At 32.8% G+C, this 12831-nt stretch overlaps 1 protein-coding gene across 4 annotated transcripts in view; it reads left to right on the top strand.

Annotated features, from left to right (window-relative positions):
* Positions 1-12831, top strand: part of PUM2 (pumilio RNA binding family member 2) — a 121678-nt gene that overhangs the window by 28231 nt on the left and 80616 nt on the right. For all 4 annotated transcript variants that reach the window (XM_052647890.1, XM_052647891.1, XM_052647892.1 and 1 more), the window contains exons 3-7: positions 4909-5017; positions 7833-8020; positions 8582-8751; positions 11738-12008; positions 12252-12345. In XM_052647890.1, the coding sequence (XP_052503850.1) occupies positions 4909-5017; positions 7833-8020; positions 8582-8751; positions 11738-12008; positions 12252-12345 (832 nt within the window). The remainder of the gene's footprint in view (positions 1-4908; positions 5018-7832; positions 8021-8581; positions 8752-11737; positions 12009-12251; positions 12346-12831) is intronic.

Here is a 12831-nt window from a genome sequence, read left to right on the forward strand (position 1 = left end):
AAAACTATACTGCTGCTGCTACTGCTAAGTCACTTCAGTTGTGTCTGACTCTGTGCGACCTCATAGATGGCAGCCCACCAGGCTCCCCGTCCCTGGGATTCTCCAGGCAAGAACACTGGAGTGGGTTGCCATTTCCTTCTCCAGTGCAGGAAGGTGAAAAGTGAAAGTGAGACACATACCTACTTATTTTTATATATAAAAGTTAACAGGAATTCAGTGTGTGGGTGTGTATATATACGTACACTTTTAAATAAGAAAAAGAGGCTCCTGCCTGAAATTCTTTAGGGAACCCAAAATTTAACTTTAAATCATTGAGTTAATGTGTTTTTGTGGAGTATTTCATAACTTAGTATGGCAAAACTTCTTTCTTTTCTGACACAGTAGTATTTAAAGAAAACATTAAAGAAAATTTGTGTAGTGATAAGATCCCAGGTAGTATGGTGAAGTGGAAAACATAGCAGAGAGAAGATGAAGGAGACTGCTGTTTTCTCTCAGGTCTATCACTAGTGCTATATGACCTTGAGAAAGATCGACTCTTTGAAGGTAATAATAAAAATAGTATTTGTATGAGTCACATATATCTCTCAAATGCTCTGATCCCTGAGATGTTAGGGATAACTGGAGTGGAAACCAGCTGATTATAGTTATGTCTGTAAATTCCTATCGTAGCCATTCTGTCTTAAACTTTATCCACTCTAATGAATACCTACATTATATGGTCTGAATATCATCATAATATCTTAAGCTTTTATTTTTTTCATTATGGTTATTATGGCCTAATAACTGGGTATTATTAGAAATACTGATAAATTAGACTATTATTGGAAAGAAACATCTTCTGTGGTAGTTAAGTGTAAAGAATATGGGCTTTGTAATTAAGCAGTTATGGATTCAACTCCTAATGCTGCCCAACTAGCTATACATGTATGTAATATTATATATAATCCTGGACAGTTTACTTAACCTCTGATTCTGTGTCCTTATGCAAAATATAACTATTAGGCAACTGTTTTTTATAAATGTAGTTTCATGGTCCCCCTAGGATACTCAAACTAAAAGAAGGCAAACAGCTATAGACAAGATATTTGTAATGAATGTTATTATAATCATTTAAAATAATTAGCCAGTTAAATGTTACTGGACAGCATGTTATTCATGTTTGGTAATATTAAGATTCATACTTATGGTTGTGAAGATATTTACTACTTATTTTGGCATATGCTCAATGCTGTTCTAAATAGTATATTAATGTTCTTGTATTCTAACCTCATAGAAACTCTAAAACAGTAGCTTTATTATTATCCTTACTTTTCAGATGAAGAAACTGAGGCTGAGTTAATTATCTGGCCCAATACAATGTAATAATGCTTGAACAACAGGTTGAACTCTCGAGTGCCTTGACTGTTTATAGTACTGCTTCCCATTGGAAGTGATGACATCTAGTAATATTTGCTGTGATATTAAAGGGTATTGAGAATGTAAAAGATTTGAGAGTACTGTGATTTGAAAACATTAAGTATCGTATCTTTTATTAACAGAGAGGACTAAAGTCTGGAAAAGCACCATTCTGCAGTTCTAGAGAACTCCCTTGTGGCTTTTGTTTTCTACATGCCTAATTGTTAGCATCTGTACCTTTTATTAACTTCCATTGTAAATAGAGTCACCTTATATCCTGATTTGTTCAGACAGTCCAGATACATGTTTTCATGGCATAATTGTTATTAGTACTCTCTTTCTGAAACTGTCCCAGTTTGGATGTTATATGAACACTATAATGTAGACATAGAGCCTTCAAGTTCTCTTAATTCTCAGAATTATGTTAATTTTTTTGGTTTGGTGATTTTACCTGACAATTTGTATTAGAAAAATCTAAAGTGTAAGTTTAACTCATAAATTCTAGCAAGAATTTTATTTATTACTTATTTTGAAGTAGTATAGTAGTTTGCTAGAGTGTTGACTGATTTCTTTGGAGATGAAAAGAGCAAGGCATAAATGCTTCTTTAAAGAAAGAACTAATGAAATGGTGGATAGTGGGGATTTGAATCTATGTCCACCTAATCATTTCAGAGTTGGAAGGACAGGGGAGTATTTTCTTAACAAGAAATACCAAGTTGTTTGACTTTGGTTTAGAGCTTTTGAGAATTAGGGAAGTAATATGAAGCAGTATTGGATAATGTATTTTACAGATCTTCAAGATCTCTTAGCCTTTTCTGTAATGTGCTTTCCCATTTCTGCTACAGTAAAAGAGTCTCCAGGGGCAAAACATTATTTTTATTGCTATTCCAACCACTGTACCCCTTAATTTTTTCCTTCTTTTTTTTTAAGCTGTTCTCGTTATTGCCTTCCCCTATATTTAGTGCATTTTAACTTAATTCTTAGCTAGTAGTTTCTCTAAAAATATTTGAAATCAGTGTCTGCATTGTCACAGTTGTCTCTGGAACAGTAATAAAGGCCTTTGTTAGAAGAAGTGTTAATTTTATTAACTACTAAATTGTTTGTCCATGATAATTTATAAATGCTTGCACAATGAAGAGATAGTCATAGCACAGTGGTTGGCAGAAAGTAGGCACACTGAGTAAGTCCTTGGCGTAGACTCCCCTCTAGGTTTTATAGTTTGGGTGTCAAAGCAGTGATCTGTGAACTATTAACAGCACTACATGGAATCTTACTCCAAAAGACTGGAATAGTCTCTTCAAAAAATTCTTATTTCTACTACCTCACAAGATCAGATTAGTTTGTTTCAGCTGCTTCTATGTCTAATAAATGCTTCTAATTAACTTATTATGACTTCATTTTTGATTACTTGTTATCCTTATTTTATTAAAACACTTTATGAAATATAGGATAAAAGTCTTATTCTTTCAGGAACCATTTTCTTCTGCCTGAAATGGCTTATTTATACAGTACTTTAAAGGGATTAACTTGGGTTTCACTGTGAATAAATTGTTCAATAATTTAAGTATATCAAGAGCAGTGTTTTAGTATTATATTATCATTTTAACATTTTGTTTGAATATTTGCATGAAACTTTATAGTGAGATTTTTTAAAAAATCAGAACAACCAAGGTTATATTTTACTGGAATCTTTGTTAGTATAGATTATTGTTTAAAATGCCTATACCTTAGGGAATTCCCTGGTGGTCCAGTGTGTAGGGCTCTTACCTGACCTCGGTAGGGTTCAATCCCTGGTCAGGGAACTGGGATTGTAGTATCCCACAAGCCACGTAGTTGTGGCCAAAATACATCAAGAAAATTTCTTTAAAATAATAATAGAAATAAAATGTCTGTACTTTAAATACAAATAATTTGCAGCTCAGGAAGACCTTAACGTGCAAAAGTTTTTTTCTTTTTTTTTTAAATAGAGAACTTAGTTAAAGTTTAAAATTAACAGTATTTAGTTTAGCAAAAGATCCATAGATTAGGCATACACCCAAATTGAATCCACCCTGCTCCCCGCAAAAGCTGCTTTTCCTGTTTTTGTGTTTGTTTTGGTCGGTAGTACTATCATTTACCTTGTTATTGTAAAGTTTTATTCTTTTTAATCAGCCTCTTATTTTTGTTTGTATCCTATTGACTGTCCTGAATGTCTCTGAAATCCATTTTCTCAGTTTTTTCTGTCAGTGCCCTGTTTCAGTTCTTGTCGTCTTGACTCTGTTGTAATTCTCCTGAATGATTTCCTTGCCTCTGGAAGGAATATCTAGAGTATCCATTATTCTTAGAACTTTGAGGTTCCTCATAATCTGCCTAGATAGCTTTCGCAGCATCAGCTCCCACATCTGTTCATCCATCTCACACCCTGTTCTACAAACTATGCATTTTCTCCAGTTGTGCCTTTGTTCATCACTCCTTATGTCCTCCCCACCTTCCATTCACACTTTAAACCCCTGACACACACACACAGTCTTCTCTCTTAAGACCCCATATAAGTTTCACTAAGTTCATTTTATTATGGGTGTTATATATTTGTGAGCTCTGTGAAGATAAGGTCACCATGCCCTTATGGAGGCAAATACAGGTAATTTAGTATTTTAAGTGTAGCAATAGAAGTATATACAAGCTTAATTATGAGGATCTAATAATTATGGGCTGAGAGGGATGAGTGTCTTACAGATGCTTACTTAAATGTCACATGCATGGTTTAGAAAACCAGTCTGTTCTTTTCAAACAAACATATCCTCAGTCTGGTTCTTCTGAGTGTCAGGAGGGGTAGACAGGAGAGACCTGGATGAACACAATAAAGTCTCATTAGGAATTGACCAAATGTACATTTTTATTAATCATCAAATGGTTATACCAACACAATTTTTATATTCTTGTGTGTGTTACAACATAGGATTGGACACAGGGCTTTGAGATTATCTCAAAGTATTTAAAGGTCTTCTTAATGTATTTCTTCCACCATCCTGCTTCCTGCTTTAGGATCAGTAGATTGCTACTGTTGAGAATATATGAAGAATTGTGAAGTTCACCTCCATTGAATTGTTAAGTAAGAAGAAGAATTGTCTGTCACTGAAGCTGTAGGATAGGAGATATTCCAAGGGCAGTACTTGGAAGTAAAGAGAAAACTTTAATCATTTGTATAAATATTTTTATTGTATTATCTGTTTTAAGAAATTTAGTAAGTCTTTTGAAAGAATTCATTAAGAATACCACATGACAGTAAAACCATTTGAAAAATGCAGAGGTATGAAGTTGACTTTTCAGGTCTAGAGTTATTAGAACCAGTATCCAAGCATAAATGGGGAGTTATTATTAACTAGACAAATTAGGAAACAGGGCACTCTTGAATTTTCGTTAGCATTGAAAACTAACTTGTACCTATTGATGGTAAGTTTGCTTTCTGCTGTGTTTTTGCTTTTTGTAATTAGGATGAAATTTAAATGTAATAATTTTTTTCCTTCCAAATAGCTTTTGCCTACCAAAAAATTTTGGGAACCTGATGATTCAACAAAAGATGGACAAAAAGGCATATTTCTTGGGGATGATGAATGGAGAGAGACTGCATGGGGAACTTCTCGTAAGTTATTGGTGTATGTGTGAGAGTTCTGGATTTGTTGAATACTTGAATTTTTTTTAAACCCTACTGCCCCCAAACGATACGTGGAGAAACTTTGTGGTATCTTTGAGGATTTCATGTGTCCTCGTAATACACATTTTCTTATGTAAAGTAAGCCATACTTAATGGTCCACTTATTGATTAGAAATGTTTGTCACAGTAAGATTTTATTAAGTTTTATTTGGGGTTAAACTCTGATTATAAAATTCTGAATTTCCATTAAAATACAGGACACAATTTAACCATAGGAATTTATAAACTTGAATTGTATCAATGGATAGTGACCTATTAACTGCAGCTCAGACTGGCTTTATTAAATATTAGCCACACCCATAAAGAAAATAAACCCCCATAGTAAGATAGAATTCCCAGAAAGGGAGCAGACTTTGAATGTTTTTGATATCCATAGGTAACAAAGACTGAGGTCCAAGAAATTCTTAAGGGAAAAGAAACTGGAATGTAAGGAGTATAACTCATGGGGGTGACAGTATTTATTGGTAAATTACAGAGCATACTTATATTCTTTAAATACTACTGATTATATTTTTAAATGTTTCTCAGTAAAATTTGAGATGTACATGTGAAACTTTCAACATGTATTTAACAAATAAGTTTCCGCTTTATAACTAAAAGCAGCTTACTAAAAGTACACAAGATGATCAAAGTAATATAAAATCAAGTTTCTGGAATTAACTTTCTATTTTGAGTGTAAATTGCCATGTACTTTTTTTCTCTTTAAATCATTAAGATTTTTAAGTTCTTTATGGTTTTAAATTTTGTTCTTAAAGGTAATTGTTAAAAAGGAGAAGCTGAAAATTTTTAGTACTATTTATAATCAAAATGGAAACAGATTGAAAACTTTGCTAAATACTAAATTAGACTAAACTATTGGAAATTTTATTTGCATTCAACCAATATGTAATATAATGTGCCAGATTTGGAGAATACAAAGATAAATGAGATATGTGATCCCTGACTTCAAGGAATTTTTTTTCTAGATTTGTATTAACCTGTATAGATTGAACTTATATAATTTAAGTTATTCAGTTATTTGGGCCAGGATACATTTTCTACACAAAAGGCACTTTCTTTGCTAAAACAACATGCTTGAAAATTTGGTTCATAAGCATGTTTTGATTTTTGTTTTGAAAGGTAAATGGTTAATTGCTTTATTTATCAGAACCAAGTATTTTTAAAAGCATTCCAAAGCAAAACTTCTTGAGCACAACATGGTAATGAGAGATACTTTCAAGATGAATGTTAGGGAGATATTTCTGGTATGTTGTATTTGGAAGAGAACTGGTACCAAAAGTAAAACATTTAAGCAACTATTTATATATTCCTGATATATCTTTTTAGTGTCAAGTTTATAATTTTAGTTAATTCCTTGTATCACTCCCTCTCCCAACTTTTTTTGTTGTATGGATAAAATTTTGAAGACGAATATAAGTTTTTACCAGGAGACATGAGAAAATTAGAAATGGATGGATTATTGTGTTTACTAAGTAAACATTTATTGAGTGCCAAGCATGTACAAATATGAAAATGACATTCCTTGTCCTAAAAGAATTGTCATTCTACAGTTCTTTCCATGACCACAGGAGATTTTACCATACACATATTTCCTTCTCAGCTGAACTGAATTATTTGTGATTATTAATTTCATTGTGTTCTCCTGGCACTTTTAGGCCTTTGAGCATACTGGTTTCTCTAACCAGAGTGCTTTCCACCCCCATTTTCGCCTATTTTTTGCTCTCTGTCCTTCATATCACTTCCTTTGGGATTCACTTTAAGACTGGGAAAAAGTGATGAATACGCTTTCTCTTCCCCATAGTATCCTGGATTGTTTTTATTGAAGTGCTTTTACTCTTTATTATGATCGCTTCCTGTTAAACCTATAATCTCTTAGAGTACAAGGACTGTTGTGTTCTTAGATTCCACCTACATACCACAATGCTTAGCATATTGGTTCAAAATTTTTTTCTGCAAATCTAGGTAAGTCTTGCCTCAAATGTTTTTATGTTTGTATTTGCTTTCAGATCTTAAGTATTGCCTTTTTCTAATCACAAAATACGTAGAAAAGGTATTTGTACCAGATGGATAATTTTTTTTGTTAAAAATAAATGGAAAACTTTTAGACTAGAAGGATTTTTTTTAATTAAAAAATTTTTTTAATCTTTTAAAAAAGGAATCTTTTTTAATAAAACTAAGTGATACTTAGTCTTTCACCAAGAATAGAAAATTCTGTGATATTACTGGCTTTTTTGAGTGAACTTAGTCATCTGTGTTTATAGCAGTACAGCCATGTATTCTGAATCTGTCCAATACATGACTATAAACCTGAGAAGTGCCTCCATCAATTTAAGAGGAGTTATTTTTATTTCAGATTTTATCTCTAAAGTTTTTTGGTTTGAGTTGTTCCGAATTGACAATAGAACTTTTTAATAAGAGGCTTGAAGGCAGTGGAGACTTCAAATTGTTTCTTTTGCCAGTGACTTTTGATTTTGATTATTCTTCAGATAGCCTTTTACCTGCTCTTTACCAAATGACTTTCTTAATCTGTATTCTCAAGAAATGTCCAAAGGGCAGTGAGTCTAAACAGATTGAAGATGTTTTTATAACGATTACAGTAACATTCAAAACAAAACAATATGCTGATTTTTCTTTAGTATATTAATTCAATATGCTGATTTTTCTTTAGTATATTAATTGATGTGAATACATTTTGGTTAGCTTAGAAGTACAAATTTGTAATTGTTTTCTTTTTTCCAAACAGACCATTCAATGTCCCAGCCTATTATGGTACAGAGAAGATCTGGACAGGGTTTTCATGGAAACAGTGAAGTAAATGCAATATTGTCTCCGCGATCAGAAAGTGGAGGCCTTGGTGTGAGCATGGTAGAATATGTATTAAGTTCTTCTCCTGCTGATAAATTGGATTCTCGATTTAGGAAGGGAACTTTTGTAAGTATTTTGAATGAAGAAATGTTTTTAAGTTGCTAGATGGTTATTCGGTTGTCTTTAAGTCAGTTTCTTATTCTGGCCCTTCCTAGAATTAAAGGTAATTTTATAGCTATTGGTGCTCTTGTTTTCTTCTCCTGGCCGCTTCTTGAAATACACGAAATGGTAGAACCACTGGGAATATTTATAATCTTAATCATGTTACCAACAAAATCATATTAATTAAAAAAGTTTGTAAGATTTAAATTGCTTATTCGTGGTAGTACTTGATATGACAGTTAAAAAAACAAAATCATCTTTCATTAAGAAGAGTTTTAATTTCACTTGTGGTGTTACTGCTTTTCTAGCACCGCTATAGTTAAGGTTGCCTTAGCCCTTCTGTTATAAATCACTGGTTTGTACTCAATTTTTTTGGCCTTCGATAAATTCGTTGACTACAAAATTAAAATAAGATTCAATGTTTTTATTGTTTACATGCACTATAGTGTAGTTTTAGGTCACCTTGTGGTGCCTTTTTTTGTGTTCTATTAAATATTCAGAATCAAACAGACTCTTTTTCCTCAGGGCACTAGAGATGCTGAAACAGATGGACCTGAGAAAGGAGATCAAAAAGGCAAGGCTTCTCCATTTGAGGAGGACCAAAACAGAGATCTTAAGCAAGGAGATGATGATGATTCTAAAATAAATGGCAGAGGTTTGCCAAATGGAATGGATGCCGATTGCAAAGATTTTAAGTAAGATTTTCACTTTCTCAAGAAGAAAATCATATCTCTTTAGGGATTATTGCTACAAGCTGATATGACTGATTTAGGTATTTTTCCAACTTTGGGTTTTTTTATTTCCCTTTGTACCTTGTATTAATCTGGAGGAAGATTTAAAATTTTTTATAAGGACTATTAGTTAATGATTATGTGCCATTTTTAAAAAAGATAAGTCTTCAAAAATCTCTAAAACAATGCATCCCATTAAGTAATGTTAGAAATTGCTATTACCTTTCTACTAATATGGTAGTCTAAATTTTAACTGTTTTCTCCCTGCTAAAGTTTAGTGAATTTAAGGTTTAATCTGTGATTTTTCTTGGCAAACTCTTCTTGAGTTTGTTCTTCAGCACCTTTCTGTAGAGTTTTCTCTTCCTTCTATCTCTGTATTGTATCCTATCTCCCTTTTCTGAGTTTGTGCTGATACTTAATCATATTCCTGAAATTAGGATAGGAAGAACATATCAGACTTCTAAAAATTAGTGTTAAGTTCAGAATTTAAGTTCAGTTGTAGATTTTTTGTTGTCTCTTTATGGCAAGTATTTCTTTTGTTCTAGCCTTTGGACTTAGATTAGGCAGTGCACATTCATCTAAATATTAGGGAGTTGTTTCTTCATATCCTGAACTTTATACTTCAGTAATCAGATGCTTTGGGGCCTATACCTGAAAATAGTTGTTTCTTTGCGATCTTATGAACCATGAAATATCAGTTAGTTGTTAGGTACCTGTTTATGTTTATTACCTTTAATTATCAAAAAACAGAGTAACAATACTTCTTAAAAACAGTGCCATTTAAATCTGTTCTAAATGCAAAAAAGCATCCAAAACCAGTAAACCTCTTTTGACAAGAAATAAATTTAATGCTACTCAGTTTGTTTTAGAACCTTATTCTGATTTTGCTCTTCTGCTATTACCTAATCTGTGTTTCAAGGGCATGCATTTAAAACTGAGTTGATTATAAACCCTGTAGAACATACATTTATAATTGAAGTGTTAATACACCATTAACTATAGCAAGAAAATAGCACCACTCATAGCATAATGACTTTTTCTTTTGAATCCTCTACTTTTTTTTTTGCTATATTAGAGTTGTTTTGTATGAAAGACTATATTTCTCCATATTAATATGAACTTTACATTCAATAGCATTCTAATTCCGTTAAGTTTGTAGTAGGTTTTTTAAATTGCTTATAAAGTATTTCTGATGCAATATTGTCTTCAACAATATAAAAATATTTCAAAGTAATAGCTGTGGTCATATGGTCACTATGGTAGCACATCATTATTATATACATTAACTGATACATCATCTGTTGGAATAGAACTGAAAGGAATGAAAGAAATATAGCAGGCTTTTGGTTTTGTTGTTGTTGTTGTTGTTGTTGTAGTATAATTGCTTTACAATGTTGTGTTAGTTTCTGCTATACAGTGAAGTGGATCGGTTATATACACACACACACACACACACACACACACACACCTTCTCTCTTGGACCTTCCTCCTACCTCTTTCTTTTTTTCAATGGACTGATTAAGATCCTTTCAGTTTTATTTTTTCTTCCCAAATATTCTGAATGAAAAGCCTTTGGATTATTCACATGAAAATTTTAATTGTGGATAAAGGGGAAAGGAGTTTGAAATTTCTTCTGATGTTGCAAGGACAGTGGTTAATTTTGAAATAAAATGTAAGTCCACAAACCTAAAGTATCTGGAAGACAATTATTGTAATTAATCAATTGCTTTGTGAAATGTTCTATACATGTTAGCAGATTTATTCCATTGTAAAGTACCTAAAGGTGGGGCAGTTACATACGGATAACCGTTAACATTGAAAGACCGGTTAATAATAGTTACTACCATTTCTTTAGCATACTTATATTTGAATATACTATGAAATGATAGTTCCTCAGAACAAATTTACTTCTTGTGAAGGAAAAGATCTTACATAAATTATTTCCACAGAAGGAAGGAGACTGTTAATAAGGATCAATTATGTCCAGAAATAAAGTGAAAATAGTTTAGACTGTAAAGGATGTTGATAAAAAGAGAAGAGGCAGTGCTTAAAATTTAGTGTTAATAAATTTCTTCAGAAAATTAAGACTAATCGGTAGAGAAAGTTGCTCTTTTGTATATAGAAATATACTTTTCATTGATATGCATGCTTAACTTTTGATAAATATTAATTTTTATTTATTTTGATTTAAACTGAAACAATTTGGCGTGATAAAGATTGTTTTTGGAGAGCTCATAGAGGGTTTTTACAAATAGTCTTTTTGCTTTTGTTATTATAGGACTCCAGTGTCACCTCCTCTGTCTCAAGGAAACTGAGACCTGGGTGTTGAAATGATTTACTTAGAATAATGTTTTAGAGTCAGGAGTCAGCCTTCTGTCTTGGTTCACTGCCCTTTTCTTTTGTATTCTGTATTATACAGCCTTCAGTTGTGAAGGCCATATGATCCTTTCTGGCCAGTTCCGCACCACCCCCACCACCATCACCCCCCTGAAGTATTAGGCAAGATGTTAGGACAGCTATGCTGATAGACAGGATGGGAGTATGGTGGGTAGGTTTTGGTTTAGAGTCTTCTCATATTTGTTGCATGGTAGTCTGCTGTTCATACCTACTGCTCATTTTGTCTGTGATCTGAGACAAAAGTTTTGAGTGCCCTAGGCCTAAATCGTGATATTGGACAATTTCCTTATCTGTAAAATTGAATTATATCTTTATGCTATTAAAATTGGGGACAGTTGTCACTAATAATAATTAAAAAATGAAACATGTCAGCTTTTAAGTGTAAGCTGGATTAAACAGAAAAAAAAAGTGATAGAGAGCAATGTTTAGTGACCTAGGGTCCCTAATTTGCCTTTTGTGTTTTACTACCATTGCTTTCCATGATTTTCCTTCTTTGTGATTTCACCTTTTGACATACTTGTTACTTTAACTCATTTCTATTTTCTTTACATAGTCGTACTCCTGGAAGTCGTCAAGCCTCTCCAACTGAAGTAGTTGAGCGCCTGGGCCCCAATACTAATCCCCCAGAAGGATTGGGGCCTCTTCCTAATCCTACAACTAATAAACCACTTGTTGAAGAATTTTCAAATCCTGAAACACAGAATCTGGATGCCATGGAACAAGTTGGTCTGGATTCTTTACAGTTTGACTATCCTGGTAATCAGGTACCAATGGACTCTTCAGGAGCTACTGTAGGCCTTTTTGACTACAATTCCCAGCAGCAGGTAAAGAGTACTCCTTCTTTAGCAACGTTCCTCTTAGCTAGTAGTAGTATAGCCTGAAGTGCTATGAGATGTTGACATAAGTAATAGGGGTGTTTTTAAACACTTTAATGTTTTATTGGATAAAATGTCCTTATAGTTGAGAAAGTGATTACACTATGTATTTGTAATAGTCCATTCTTAGCTTTCTAAACAAAAATGAAATGCTATGAGACTAATCTCTGTATTCAATATTTTTCTTAATAGCTCTTTCAGAGGACTAATGCACTAACAGTTCAGCAGTTAACTGCAGCTCAGCAGCAGCAGTATGCATTAGCCACAGCTCAGCAGCCACATATAGGTGAGTCTTTATAAGTTACCATTTTAATTACAGTGTTAGAAAATCTTGTGTTAAAGTGTTTAGATCTTATTTAATGGTGTTATTTCATTACTTCCTGAAACATCTCATTGAGATAAAACAGTAGTAGATTACATGGCAAGAGTAAAGATTAGGAAAGAACAGTTTGGCTTTTACTTATATTCTTGGTGAAATAAAAATCTGTAACTTGATGACAGCTGTCAGCACATAAGTTTTTTTTCTTAGTGTGAAATGGAGAACATTTGGAAACACTTGGAAATTCAAGCATCGTTTTGGGTGTTCATATTAAGTCAGAGTGTTTGTTTTTAAAATGGGTTGGAAGTAAGAATCCCGGGAAAATTTTTTTAAATTGTTTCTTCCTTACTTCATTAAGCTATTTAATCTTTGAGTTTTGTAGTTAAGACTATAATGTGAAATACTATGATTACATATGTCTTACTGCTAGACTGCAGGCATTAGTACCTGTTT

This window comes from Budorcas taxicolor, chromosome 11 (assembly GCF_023091745.1).
Source record: "Budorcas taxicolor isolate Tak-1 chromosome 11, Takin1.1, whole genome shotgun sequence".
Lineage (NCBI taxonomy): Eukaryota > Metazoa > Chordata > Mammalia > Artiodactyla > Bovidae > Budorcas > Budorcas taxicolor.